The sequence below is a fragment of the Oryza glaberrima genome, chromosome 2 (assembly GCF_000147395.1).
Source record: "Oryza glaberrima chromosome 2, OglaRS2, whole genome shotgun sequence".
In the NCBI taxonomy this organism is placed as follows: Eukaryota; Viridiplantae; Streptophyta; class Magnoliopsida; order Poales; family Poaceae; genus Oryza; species Oryza glaberrima.
Genome location: NC_068327.1, coordinates 18,774,516 through 18,787,743, shown reverse-complemented (window position 1 = coordinate 18,787,743; position 13,228 = coordinate 18,774,516). Strand labels below are relative to the sequence as shown.

The window sequence follows — 13,228 nt, the reverse complement described above, 5'->3', positions numbered from 1 at the left end:
AGGAATTGAATTTTGAACCTGGAGATTTGGTTTGGTTGCGTTTGCGAAAAGAATGGTTTCCTAATCTGAGAAAATCTAAATGGATGCCTAGAGCTGATAGACCTTTTAAAGTGTTAGCAAAGATTAATGAGAATGCATATAAGCTTGATTTGCCTGCAGATTTTGGGGTTAGTCCCACATTTCACATTGCAAATTTGAAGCCGTATTTGGGAGAAGAAGATGAGCTTGAGTCGAGGACGACTCCAATGCAAGAAGGGGAGGATGATGAGGACATCAACACCATCGATACATCCACGTCCCCACAAGTACAACTTCATGATCCTATTACCCGCGCTCGTGCACGTCAACTCAACTATCAGGTGAGTTCATTCTTGAATTCATGTTCTTCTTGTTTATACCCCGGAGATGTGTGCACTCTTGTTTTACTCAGGAACGATGGGGAGGATCCAAACGGGGAGAGGATTCGCGCGGGGTGGATTCGGACTGCAGGATAGCGCCAACATCTGACGGCCGGCACGACTTCATGCGAACTCCGATTTGGGCGTGCAAGTACTTCATGGAAAGCTTATCAAGTCTACTTTCAAATGGATCCATTCCCATGTCCATATCTGATCTGGAGCGGCTGCAATCATCATTTTACTGCTGAGTACTTTTCTGTCCATGATGCTGCGTCACCTCATTTGGGCCCAATGTGCTGTATATCAAGTTGGGCCCATTAGGGGGGTGTCCTAGGGTTAGAGCACGACACCAACACCCCTGTGGTCGTTCTCCCACTCTTCTTATACCTTTAGCCGCTGCCAAGAACACTTGGGCTTTGTTTAGATCAAAGTATAGCGTCGCTACTTTGCCGAGTTAATCCCATGATCAGTTAGATCGCCGGATTCCTTGTTGCTGAACTCCACTTGTGCTACTTCTGTTGATCTGATCCATCATCTTTGATTCGCAAATTGAGTTGCTTGTTCATCTTGTTCTTGCTAGTTCTCGATTGCTTGCAGGAACAATTACCCTTGTGGTTGGGCTGATCATGCATTCCATAGAGATTTGGTGTAATGATTGCTAAGACGCAACATCCCTTGATAGATGTAGTCGGATCGCCAACGCCACTCCATCCTATCGACTTATCCTCTCATCGAAAGATCAGGCCAACAACAGCCTTGAGTGTCGAGTGAAACTCAAGGTTTATCATTTTGGGAATGGACTCGTTGATTTCTGCTGCTATTTTCCAGTGCTTTTGTAGATCTTGTTGGCAAGAACTTCAGCGTTGGCCAGAAGGTCTCTTGCAAGAACAGTGCGATGGTAAGTATGACCAGTTTTCCGCATGCTTTTCAGTGTCTAGCAAAAATCTTGTCTCGCTTGCTTCTATTGTTCATTTGATGGTCTGGAATAGTTTGAGTAGGACATGTTCTTGTCTTGCCTGATCGATTTGTTACTGTGGTGTGGTTTGAGTAGAATCTGGGTTTGGTTGTGCGTAGTGTAGGTTGGAGTTATCTCCGTGTGGCGAATTGGGGGCGGATTTGGGCCAGTGTGTTAGTAGAATTGATCTGCGGGTTTACTAAGTTTTGATTTGATTTGATTTTGCATTGTGTTGGAGGCAGCGGAAGATGTTGCTGAGTGGAGAGTGTGTTTAACCTTGTTCAGTTTTCTAGCGTGTGTTGGATGGCGGTGAATCAGTGATCAAAGAGTATTTTGGGTATTTTTTGTTTCTATCCATGAGTGGAAATCTGTCAGGATTAGGATTGTGATCGAAGAGTCAATTAGGTTATCTGTTCCATCAATGGGTTGTATTTGTGTCGGTTTGTGTTTCTTGGCGTGGCAGAATTGTGCTGGTGTGTTTGTGGAATTGTTTTGCAGGTTTACTATTGTTTTGGTGGTTTGATTTCAGGTTGGATTGGAGAGCTGGAATAAGATTTACTCTTCCTCGAAGAGTTGGTGAATGGAGAGTGCATTTTATTTACCTTTTGTTTTTTTTTCATGCATGTGTTGGATGACGGGGAATTGCTGATGTAAGACCTGGATGGGTTACTCTGTTCGATCAATCGGTGATCAATTTTTCAGGTTTCGGTTTGTGATCGAAGAGTCAATTGGGTTTTTTTTTTGTTCAATCAATGGGTTGTCAATTTGTTAGGTCTTGGTTTGTGATCGAAGGGCATTTTTTCTTTTGTTATGGGTGTTCAATCTGATAGTTTTCGGTTTGTGATTAGAAGTAGATTGGGTTTTTTCGCTTGCTCCATGGGTGGTCAATCTATGATGTTTCAATTGTTACAGACGATATTCTATTGTTAGTTTAGTGGTTGTTTTTTTTGTTAGAATGTACCAATTTCGTACTACGAGGTTCCTAGTGATAATTTTGTACGGTTTAATTTGGTCTGCAGTACTTGATCTTTCATCTTGTAGCTGCTATGTGTCAACTTGTGTGTGTTTTTTCTTTGTTTAATGGCTGTGAATTCCAGATTGTGTTGGTTGTTGTTTAGTAAGGTTCTAGTGATACGTGACAGATTAAAATGTATATCTACTATTCGATCACAAAACCGAGAATTGATAAGTCTGGGATGAGATCTGTGAAATTGATATTGGCAGGTTGGTTGAAGATGGGGATTAATCTGCAACCATTTGTGCACAAACTCATTTGGAATGTCTTAGTTTTTTGGTGTGTTTTTGCTTCAAAAATAGGATTATGTTGATGCTGGCTTGATCAAATTGAACTGGGTTGGTTGCAGGGTTGGGGTTAATATGCAACCACTTGTGCCTGTACTGATTTGGAATATCTTATATTTGTTCTATTTTTGCTTCAATAATAGTTTCAATAACTAGATTATTCTTGCTGTGTATTGCGCCATTTGTGACTCCATTCTGACTCATTACCATGAACTTGCATGGTTGGTGCGATCTAGTACAAGAACTTGTAAATCACTTGTTTCTTGTAGAAATGTTTTTGTACAAGTGAATTTAGGCCATAAGGGCACACCATAGATATGTTTATTGAATTGACGCTGATTTTGAAACCACGTAGTCATGCACATCTGAGTTGAATAATGATTTACATTTACCTATGAAAAAATATAAGTGTACAAGTTGGCACTTAGACCTTTGATGTATCATGATATCGGGAGTATGATTTCTGTGAAAAATTTGAAGGCTATGTAGATGTGCCACACGTTTTCAAGTCACAAAATTAGAAATCATTAATATTCATTGTGTCTGGGTCTATTAGAAAGTCCGAAGCTTCATTTGCCTGTTTATTTTTGGTATGTTAAAATATGTGTTGCCTAGTATCCCAATCTCCTAATCAACATCCAACATAGCAATGTTATATATTTGGTGTCATTTTAGCATCAGTTAACATGCGCTACACAATTTGCAAGTGTATTGCACCTGCCTCACAATTATGAGTTATTGTAGTACCAACATAATTTGTTCTCACTATAAGCGTATTTGTTCTGGCAAGGTGCCAATTGTACAATGAATACCACTTGCATAAACTGAATTTGTTCTCAATGTTGTACAACGAATGAATTCTGTACTAATTGTATTGATTAATTGAGTTTTCATTAGACCCTCGTGATGAATATCAATGATTTCTATACACTGGTATTGACTTGTAGTATACAATGATTGAATCGTTCTCAACATTGTACAATTTTTTTAAAACAAATGCATTGTACAATTAATTCTATACTGAAATGATAATGTCGACCTGCATTATTTTGACTAGTTTTAATCGATGCTCTTGTTATTCCTTTAGCTCTGTCTAACGGTCAAAATGTTCATTTTTCAGCTCTTCTTGTATGGGAGCTTTTTGCTGGAGATGAGACCGTTGATCTTAAGAATGGCCTCACATGTTGCGTCTACAATGTGATTTCGATGCTCACCATGGAGATGGCCAGAGTCTCGGCCGTGAACACAAAGACAACAAGATATTTGTTGGTATTTCTTATGATCACAGATAAATCCGCAAGCGCACAGAATATACCGATGTAGCATTTCACCCGGGAGTATTCTCAGATATCGATTTTCACAGGGAATGTGTGTGCTAACTCCGGTTTAGGTTCATCCAAGGACACGAAGCTATGGATAGGCAAAGGATAGAGAGGTTTCACCGGTAAGAAACAGTGTCTATAGAAATCTCAACTTTAATCCTAATGTGGTACTTCGAGCACTGGCCAGCTCGCTGCTCCCAGATATCACTTTACCACGCACCCGGACAGGGAGGACTTCACTCATATTGAGGGCTGTCACCACCTCTACACTCACCTCACACCTACCGTGGGATGCGGAGCAAACACCGAAAATTAACTACCTAGACACCGCGTCTAAGCAATTAATAGCTACTCTAGTGTTTGTAACTCACTAAAGCAATCACTATATTATAATGGACTATAGTGAACGATGATCCCACACGCTAATTAGGAACTAACCAAGAGATAATTCTCACCAAGCAAAACTAAATTACTTAAAAGATATTTCTATTATAATCAGAGTAATTAACAAAGCAGAAAGAAATAGGAAGGGGATTACCGACAACTCCAGAACTCCTCTGACTTCTTCTGCTCTACTCTCTCCCTAATCTAGTATATAATAAAGTACAATAGAGCATCTTATAATTCAGCTCATGCTTCAAGTGTCTGTGAATGAGGGAGAGGAGAGGGGTATTTATAGTGTGGAGGTGACTTGAGAGAGTGGAGATGCTAAGGAATATTCTCCATAGAATCCAAAGAGCATCTTCCTTCTCCCTTTGCCATGTGTCTTCCTGATGACGGTTTCCACCGGTATTAACGCTCATAACCGTCATAAGATGAGGAGTACAACCATCATGCCGAAGCTGGACTGGATTGGGCGCCAGTTGCTCGAACCTTGGCTGGCCCATCCAGCCTAGCCCTTTCTCTGGTGTTCTGACATGTGGGTCCCACTATATGTTCCAATGAAGATTGGCCAAGATAAATGTATCTTATTGGGTTTGTGGGCTCAACACTCCATAGGCTTGGATATGAAAGTTATATTCTCATCCTTCATGTACATTTCATCTCAACTTTGGTGGGTTGCATCCTGCATACAAATATACACCAACACTCGTAGAAATGGTTAGAAATAAATCCTACCACTATGTTGGATGTTTTACTTTTATGGTTTTATACAGGTACTGACAGCGAGAATTTTGTACTTAACAGCCGTCAACAGTATTGCAGCGCCTCATGTCATGCCTAAGGTCTGCAGCTTTGAAGCTGCACAGGGAGGTCCTGCTGCTTGGACAACACCCAGTAAAGGAACCGGCCGATGTGTGGAAAGGCCTTCTGAGGGGCTAGGTCCTCGATCTTTTTCTTACCTTTCGCAAGTCGTAAATTCTGCTGCTCCTTCTCCCGGCCCTGCTACTCATATGTGATGTATATTCTGCTACTCCTCCTCGTACTATGGATGTCCTATGAGAGACACAGAGAGTGACCTTTAAAATCCCGATGTTTCACAGTTCTACAATAGCTACTTCATCCTACGGTAGAATCTAGTATGAGAAACACCTGTTAGTGTTGTATATTCTGCTGCTACTATAATCTTGGTAGAAAAGACCTGTTAGTTACTGTGCTGCTACTAAGTATATTATATACAGATAATCCAGATCAGTTGTCTATGGTGTGAGCGTGCCCAAATTTTTAGTGTGAATTATTATCCGTTCTTCTCAGCACTTAGTTTAGTATTCATGAGTTAACTGATTATTTTCGTATAATCATCCGTTTACAAATAACGACCTTTTGACGCAAGTCTTCTGGATTGTTCTACTTGTTTACAAACACTCTGCTATGACAAATTTATCTTTTAGCGTACAAACAATGCAAACTAACCGGCAGGGGCGGATCCAGAAACAAAAAATTGGAGGAGGAGGAGGCTCAATTATACAGTTTCTTTAACCTCCAACCATCTAGGGACCTTTAGTTTATCATTCATGATGAAAAAATTGAAGGGACTGCTCCGGGGGTATCCATGGGTCTTGTGGATATAAGAGGGACTCGAGTCCCCCCTGCACCCACGTTGGATCCGCCTCTACTGACCAGTAAATGCTAAATGCATGTTGACTCTGCACAGCGTAATTGAGGTGAAGAAGGCCTTTTGTTTTTTTTTACCAGGAAATTTCGTACCTTGTAATAAAGATCATAGCGTCAATTGAGCGTCCATCTTCTTGTGTCGGGTCACGTGACACATAGGTTCAGATAGCACTGTTTTTTACATCTAAAAAAACAGGAAACAAAGAAAAATATATATGAAGTGTACTTCAGTATTTGCAACAGTTCTCATATCTGTTCAATTCACAGATTTCGCCCTCTTTCACTTTTCACTATGCTAGTTTATGCTAAACATGACAGAGATATATATATATATATATATATATATATATATATATATATATATAAAAGAACTTTATGTAGGCATTATTCGGTGCATAAAAGAGTAAGATGGAAAATATTTGCATAGCTACAACCAATGCATAATATGGACAAGAAGATCCGCTGGACGCCTTCATGTAGCTATGTGAATATCATTGAATCAGTCATCTTGCAGATAGAAAATGGTAGGCACAAGCTATAGGTGCGGACTGCAGAAGGTTTGCAATATGAGCAGTGAACACAAAATAAGGCATCCCTGTAAAAGCACAAAATTAAGAACTGGACACCAGAGGAAGAGGAGATTGACACTCCGTGGTGCTAAGATAAGATTTACCAGTAGAAGTTGGCAATCACTATCGACTTGTTCATGTGTGGGTGAAAGATACTAGTAAATTGGGAAGAACAACATTACGATAAATAGGTCATGGTGCTACCGATGTGAAAGAAAATTCATTAGTTCACCACTTAATTGGAAGTGGTGGTTGTTAGATATGTGTATATCAATGTAGCCTTAGACTTATTTACTATTGGCTCATGAGGCCCATACACCGCTGTATATACTATTGCTATCCTGGAATACACCGTACTGATTCAGCACAAGTCACATGGTATCAGAGCAAGGTTGCTCTTGCGATTCCCATCGATGTCCGCCGCCAGCGAGCTCTTCATCGGCCTTGGTCTCCGGCGAGTGTCCTCCCTCCTCTCTTCTCCCAATGGAAGTTTTCTGCTGTGTGTTCTGTTTTTTCGTGGTCACTTGATTTTTGGGATTGATCCTCTCTTCTTCTGGCCGGAGCATCTTTTTCTCCTGCTGGATCTGCTTGACTGCTTTTTCTCCTGCTCGAGGTTTGCATTATCCAACTGCACTAGCTGCAGTGGTGTTGGCTAGTTGCAGCCTGCAGGACCCGCATCCTCCATCCTTTGCTACTGCACTTGCCACCAGGGCTCTTTCCAACAAATCTGCCATGTGCTGGATCTCCTGTTGCTGATTACAGTACCTAATTACAGCAGCAGCAGCTCGGTGCAGCAGTGCAGTAGAAGTGTTTCAAGTGCAGCAGCAGCTCAGTCTTTCAGATTGCCACCATGGCATCAGATCCACTTGGTAATGTCAGTCTTTTGCCTTTGGATATAAAACTCAATGGCCAAAATTACCGTGAGTGGACTTCCTCTGCTCGTATGCAACTCAGGTCGTATGGTGTGGCCTCTGACTTGAATGATGATCCACCTCATGACAAGGAAGATGAGAAGAAAATTGCAGCTTGGCGGCGTAATGATGAGTGTGTGATGGCCTTCTTGTGCATGAGCGCTGAAGTCCCCTTTAGAATGAATTTCAGTGATCTTTCTTCAACAACGCTATCAATAGAGCAGTGCGGTTCTCCGCTTTTCTCTTCGCAAGAACTTGCAGAGCCTTGAGCTGGGTGGCATGTCCATTGAGGAGTTTCATAGTGCCTTCACCTCCTTGTCTAGACAATTGGATTCCATGGTTGTCACGAACTGAGATTTCTGTGGCGTCTCGCCAGGATTCGATCTAGAGTTTCGAGATGAGATCGAGAGATAGAACAGAGCTATTTGGGAAAGAAGTTGATAGAGATTTCTCTTTTCTTTTTTCATATCTCTCTCAGACAAGAGTTCCCTTTTATAGGTACAAGGCAACTCAATCAGCGACGCGTCCGCCGGCCCAGCACGGCACGTCGCAAAACACACACACAACAGCTCAAGGCCCAAATACCCATCAAGCCTACACAAGCACATAACCCAGTAAAGCCTACACAGAGTAGTGACAAAACCTAATGGCTACAGTAAGCTAATTACATAACAATCCCCCCTACTTAAGAAACGGCTTGTCCCCAAGCCGGAGCTCCTGGAAAACGAAGCCGAAGTTGACGCAGATTCTCCCATGTAGCCAGCGATGCAGGTCAACCAGTCCAGCGAATTAACCCGTAAGGAACTGCAGAATTACCTCTCTTAATGAGTTGACGACGAAGTATTTCTTCTGGAACCACCTCAGCTTCTTTAGAAACACAGTTTTCAGGAAGATCCGCCTGGACTTGTATGCCAGAATGAATCACCTTCTTGAGCAAAAACACATGCACTAATGGATGAATTTGGCTACTATGGGGAAGATCCAGCCGATAAGCTACTTCACCGATACATTCCAGAATCTTGTAGGGGCCAAAGTACCTAAAACACAGTTTTTGACAACTCCTTCGTGCTACTGTCATTTGCACATATGGTTGAAGTTTCAAATAAACCATGTCACCAACTGCAAAAACCCTCTCAGAACGATGCTTGTCAGCCTGATGTTTCATCCTCTGTTGTGCTCTGGTCAGTTGTTGATGTAGAACCTCATTCATATGAGCTCTGTTTTGCAGCCAAATTTGCACATCAGGGACTGTACTTTCTCCAACATCAATAAGACCAAAAGGAGTTGGCTTCCTTGCAAAGAGCACTTCATAGGGAGATTTATTCAGAGCACTGTGAAAGGATGTATTATACCAGTGTTGGGCCTGGGATAACCATTTAGACCACTGCTTAGGACATGAATGGACAGTACAACGGAGATAAGCTTCCAAACATTGATTTAGCCGTTCAGTTTGTCCATCAGTTTGAGGGTGGTAAGAAGAGCTCATGTTGAGTTTGACATCAGCTAGTTTGAACAATTCTTGCCACAAGGCACTTGTGAAAATTCTGTCCCGATCAGAGATTATCACCTGTGGCATCCCAAATGTATCATAAACATTCTTGATAAAAGCTGTGGCAACTTGTAGTGCTTGAAAGGATGAGCCAGAGGTATAAACTTAGCAAATTTTGAGAACTTGTCAACCACTACAAGAATTGTATCAAAGCCTTCTGACTTGGGTAAACCTTCAATAAAATCCATGCTAATGGTTGACCGAGCTTGCTCTGGAATTGATAAAGGCTGTAGTTTACCAGGACTCTTACAATGTTCAGGTTTGGCTTGCTGACAGATGTCACAGGCTGACACATACTGGTAAACATCTTTTTTCATTCCCGGCCAATAGAATAGATTTTTAATTCTATTATAGGTGGCTGTTATTCCAGAATGTCCTCCTAGCCCACTGGCATGCATAGCAAGAAGTACTGCCTGTTGTGCTTCAACAAACTTACCCAGCCAGATTTTTCCCTGGAACCTGATTACTCCATTAGTCAAGGTGAAATGTTCTACCCCTACTGGATTGATTATCAGTTGAGCCAGCAACGGTTTTGCCTCCTCATCTTGATCATACCAATCAACCACAGATTCCAACCATTTAGGTCTTCCAACAGAGATTGCCGACAACTCCTCATCTGCATCCCTCCTAGATAAGGCATCAACCACCCTGTTTTCTGCCCCTTGTTTATATCTGATCTTATATTGCAAACCCATCAACTTGATGAATGCTTTGTGTTGCATGCTAGTAGTCAATTTCTGTTCCCCCAAATGTGTAAGACTCTTGTGGTTAGTCTGTATAACAAATTCATTGTTTTGTAAATAAGCTCTCCATTTGTTAACTGCCATCAATATTGCAAGACATTCTTTCTCATAAGTGGACAATGCTTGAGCTTTAACCCCTAAAGCTTTACTCAAATAAGCAATTGGGTGCCCATTCTGAAGTAGCACAGCCCCAATTCCTTTATCACAAGCATCAGTTTCCACAATAAATTCCTGGGAAAAATCTGGTAAAGCCAACACAGGTGCTTGAACCATAGCCCACTTAACTTGACTAAATGCCTGTTGTTGCAATTCGGCCCACTTGAAAGGCACCCCTTTCTTGAGAAATGCAGTTAAGGGTCTGGTCATAATTCCATAATTCTTGATGAACTTCCTGTAATAGCCTGTCAGTCCCAAAAACCCCCTTAGCTGTTTGAGATTCCTTGGAACTGGCCAATCTTGAACAGCATGTACCTTGGAAGGATCTGTGGCCACACCTTGAGCTCCAATTATGTGTCCCAAGTATTCCAACTGTTGTTTAGCAAATGAACATTTGCTTGCCTTGACAAACAATTTGTGTTGCTGCAGAACTGCAAAGACTTCCCTCAAATGTTGCACATGTTCCTCGAGAGTTTTACTGTAAACTAGTATGTCATCCACAAATACCAGCACATTCCTTCTGATCATTTTGTCAAAGATTGTGTTCATGAGTCCTTCGAAAGAAGCTGGTGCATTAGTCAATCCGAAAGGCATTACTCTGAATTCATACAATCCTTGATGAGTCTTAAAGGCGGTTTTATGTTCATCCTGCTGGACCAACCGAATTTGGTGGTAACCCGATCTGAGGTCTAACTTTGTGGACCATTGAGCCCCTGATAATTCATCAAGCAACTCATCTACCACTGGCATTGGATATTTATTCTTCACTGTAATATCGTTCAAACCTCTGTAATCCACACAAAATCTCCAAGTCCCATCTTTCTTTTTCACCAGCAACACAGGAGAAGCAAATGAGCTTGAGCTGGGTTTAATGATGCCCTGGAGCAACATTTCCTTAACCTGCCTCTCTATCTCATCCTTTTGCTTGGGAGCATATCTGTAGGGTTTAACATTGACTGGTTTAGATCCTGGCAGTAAAGGTATGCTATGGTCAAAACTCCTGTGAGGTGGTAGTCCTGAAGGTGCCTTGAACTGTCCTTGAAATTCCTTGAAGACTGCACTAATAGTTGGGGGTAGTTCAGTCTCCAAACTTTCTTCAGCAATTGAGCATAACTGAACCACTTGGGAAACTGCTCCAGTCTTGAGCATTCCTTTCAACTGCTTGGAAGTGACAGATTTACAATCAGACAAATTTTCCTTCACCCCAACTAGATTAATTCTCTTTCCCTGTTATGTAAACCTAAGCTTTTTCCTCTGCCAATGTATTCACATTGGACTATGATGCTCCAACCAGTCCATTCCCAAAATGATATCATAACCACCCAGTTTCAGAACCTTAAGGTCATTTGTGAAACTGTGTCCTTGACACCACCACTCCACCCCTGTAGCCAACTTATCACACTGCATAACCCCACCATCCGCAATTATCACCTGAGATAAAGGAATATCTGTAACAGCCAACCCCAACTTTTCCACCAACTGTTGAGAAATGAAACTGCTGGAGCTTCCTGAATCAATCTGAATCAGAACTTCATGATTCTGTATCAATCCTTGCAACCTGATGGTCTTCTTTCCCATAGTTCCAGACAAAACACATTCTGAGACAACAAGTTCCTCTTCACTACTCTCAGCCTCTTCATTCTGACACACCTCATCATCCTCACGAAGTTGAAACACTTCCAATAATTCCTCAAGGACATGAAGTTGGACAGATTTTGGACATTTGTGACCTGGTCCCCATTTCTCACCACACTTAAAACATTCTCCCTTTGCTTTTCTGGCAGCCTTGAGAAACTCAAAGCGATCCTCCCACTTTGGCTTGTCTTCTGTCTTGGTGGTGTCATCAGGAGCTTGTCCCAGTATACCTTTGCCTTGGTAGTTTACCCTGAAAGCTGTTGATTTAAATCCTTCCTTATAAGTGGACTTCTGACCTCCTTTCTTTATCTCCAACGCCAAATCTTCCTGCGTTTTAGCAAGAGACAAAACCGCATCAACAGTTCTAGGTTTATGCAGCTTGATTGCTGCTTTGATTTCAGTTTTAAGGCCACCCACAAATTTGGTAACAAAATATGTCTCATCAAAAGCCTGATTATACACTAAGACTCTGTGCATCAACTCCTCAAATTTGCTATAATATGCATCAACCCCACTGGTTTGCCTAAGACTCTCTAACTCCTCTAAGTGCTCCTGATATTTATCTTTCCCAAACTTACTATGCACTGCTACACAAAGTTCAGGCCAAGTCTCAACACTATGCAAAGCCTCATAAGTTTGCAACCACAGTGCAGCATTACCCACAAAGTGCAGAGTAGCAAAATTTGCCCAACTATCATAGGGAACTTGGTACATATCAAAGTATTTTTCAGAGTTCTTCTTCCACAGTTTTGGGTTATCTCCATCAAACCTTGGGAAATCAGTTTTTGGCAATCTAGGGCTACTGGATCGACTGCTAAACTGACTCTGCACAGACGCTTCACCCAAATCGAAATTGACAGGGGAAATCGGCAACCGAGACTTACCCTTGACCAGGGTTCGCTCCTGAGCCGCAAGGGCTTTGGATGCGTTACCCTGGTGATTCTCGACATTGCCGGGCCCTACGGGCGTTTGAGCCGCCGCGAACGTCGCCGTCGCTGGCATGCTCTCCAGCTTCGTCACCCTTGCTGAGATCTCCTCCACCACATTGTTCAAACCTTGAATTCCCGCATCAACCGCCGGAATCCATGTCTCCAGCTTGGTGAGTGATCCCAGGATGTTGTTGAGGTTGCTTGTGAGATTCACCACCTTCTGGCTCAGATCTCCCAACTCAGTTTCCGCCGCCGCCATCCTCTCCGTAAGATTTGGACCCTTCTTCCTCGCCATCGAGATCGAGGCTCTGATACCAAAATATCACGAACTGAGATTTCTGTGGCGTCTCGTCAGGATTCGATCTAGAGTTTCGAGAAGAATTTGAGATCGAGAGATAGAATAGAGCTATTTGGGAAAGAAGTTGATAGAGATTTCTCTTTTCTTTTTTCATCTCTCTCTCAGACAAGAGAGTTCCCTTTTATAGGTACAAGGCAACTCAATCAGCGACGCGTCCGCCGGCCCAGCACGGCACGTCGCAAAACACACACACACAACAGCCTAAGGGCCAAATACCCATCAAGCCTACACAAGCACATAACCCAGTAAAGCCTACACAGAGTAGTGACAAAACCTGATGGCTACAGTAAGCTAATTACATAACAATGGTGCCAAAGGCTGGAGGTGGGTGCAGACAGTGTATATG

At 42.2% G+C, this 13,228-nt stretch overlaps 2 protein-coding genes across 2 annotated transcripts; one reads left to right on the top strand and one right to left on the bottom strand.

Moving 5' to 3' along the window:
- The first annotated feature begins 379 nt into the window (after nt 1–379).
- On the top strand, nt 380–856 carry LOC127762072 (uncharacterized). Its single transcript, XM_052286426.1, is given in 1 exon segment — nt 380–856. A coding segment is annotated over 1 exon segment (477 nt).
- Nucleotides 857–8,284: 7,428 nt separating this feature from the next.
- On the bottom strand, nt 8,285–12,819 carry LOC127762565 (uncharacterized). The gene is made up of 3 exons (XM_052287063.1): nt 11,296–12,819; nt 9,080–11,187; nt 8,285–8,843 (listed from the first exon to the last, which is right to left on the bottom strand). The coding sequence occupies exons 1-3, from the start codon at nt 12,817–12,819 to the stop codon at nt 8,285–8,287; spliced, it is 4,191 nt and encodes a 1,396-aa protein (XP_052143023.1).
- Nucleotides 12,820–13,228: the final 409 nt, after the last annotated feature.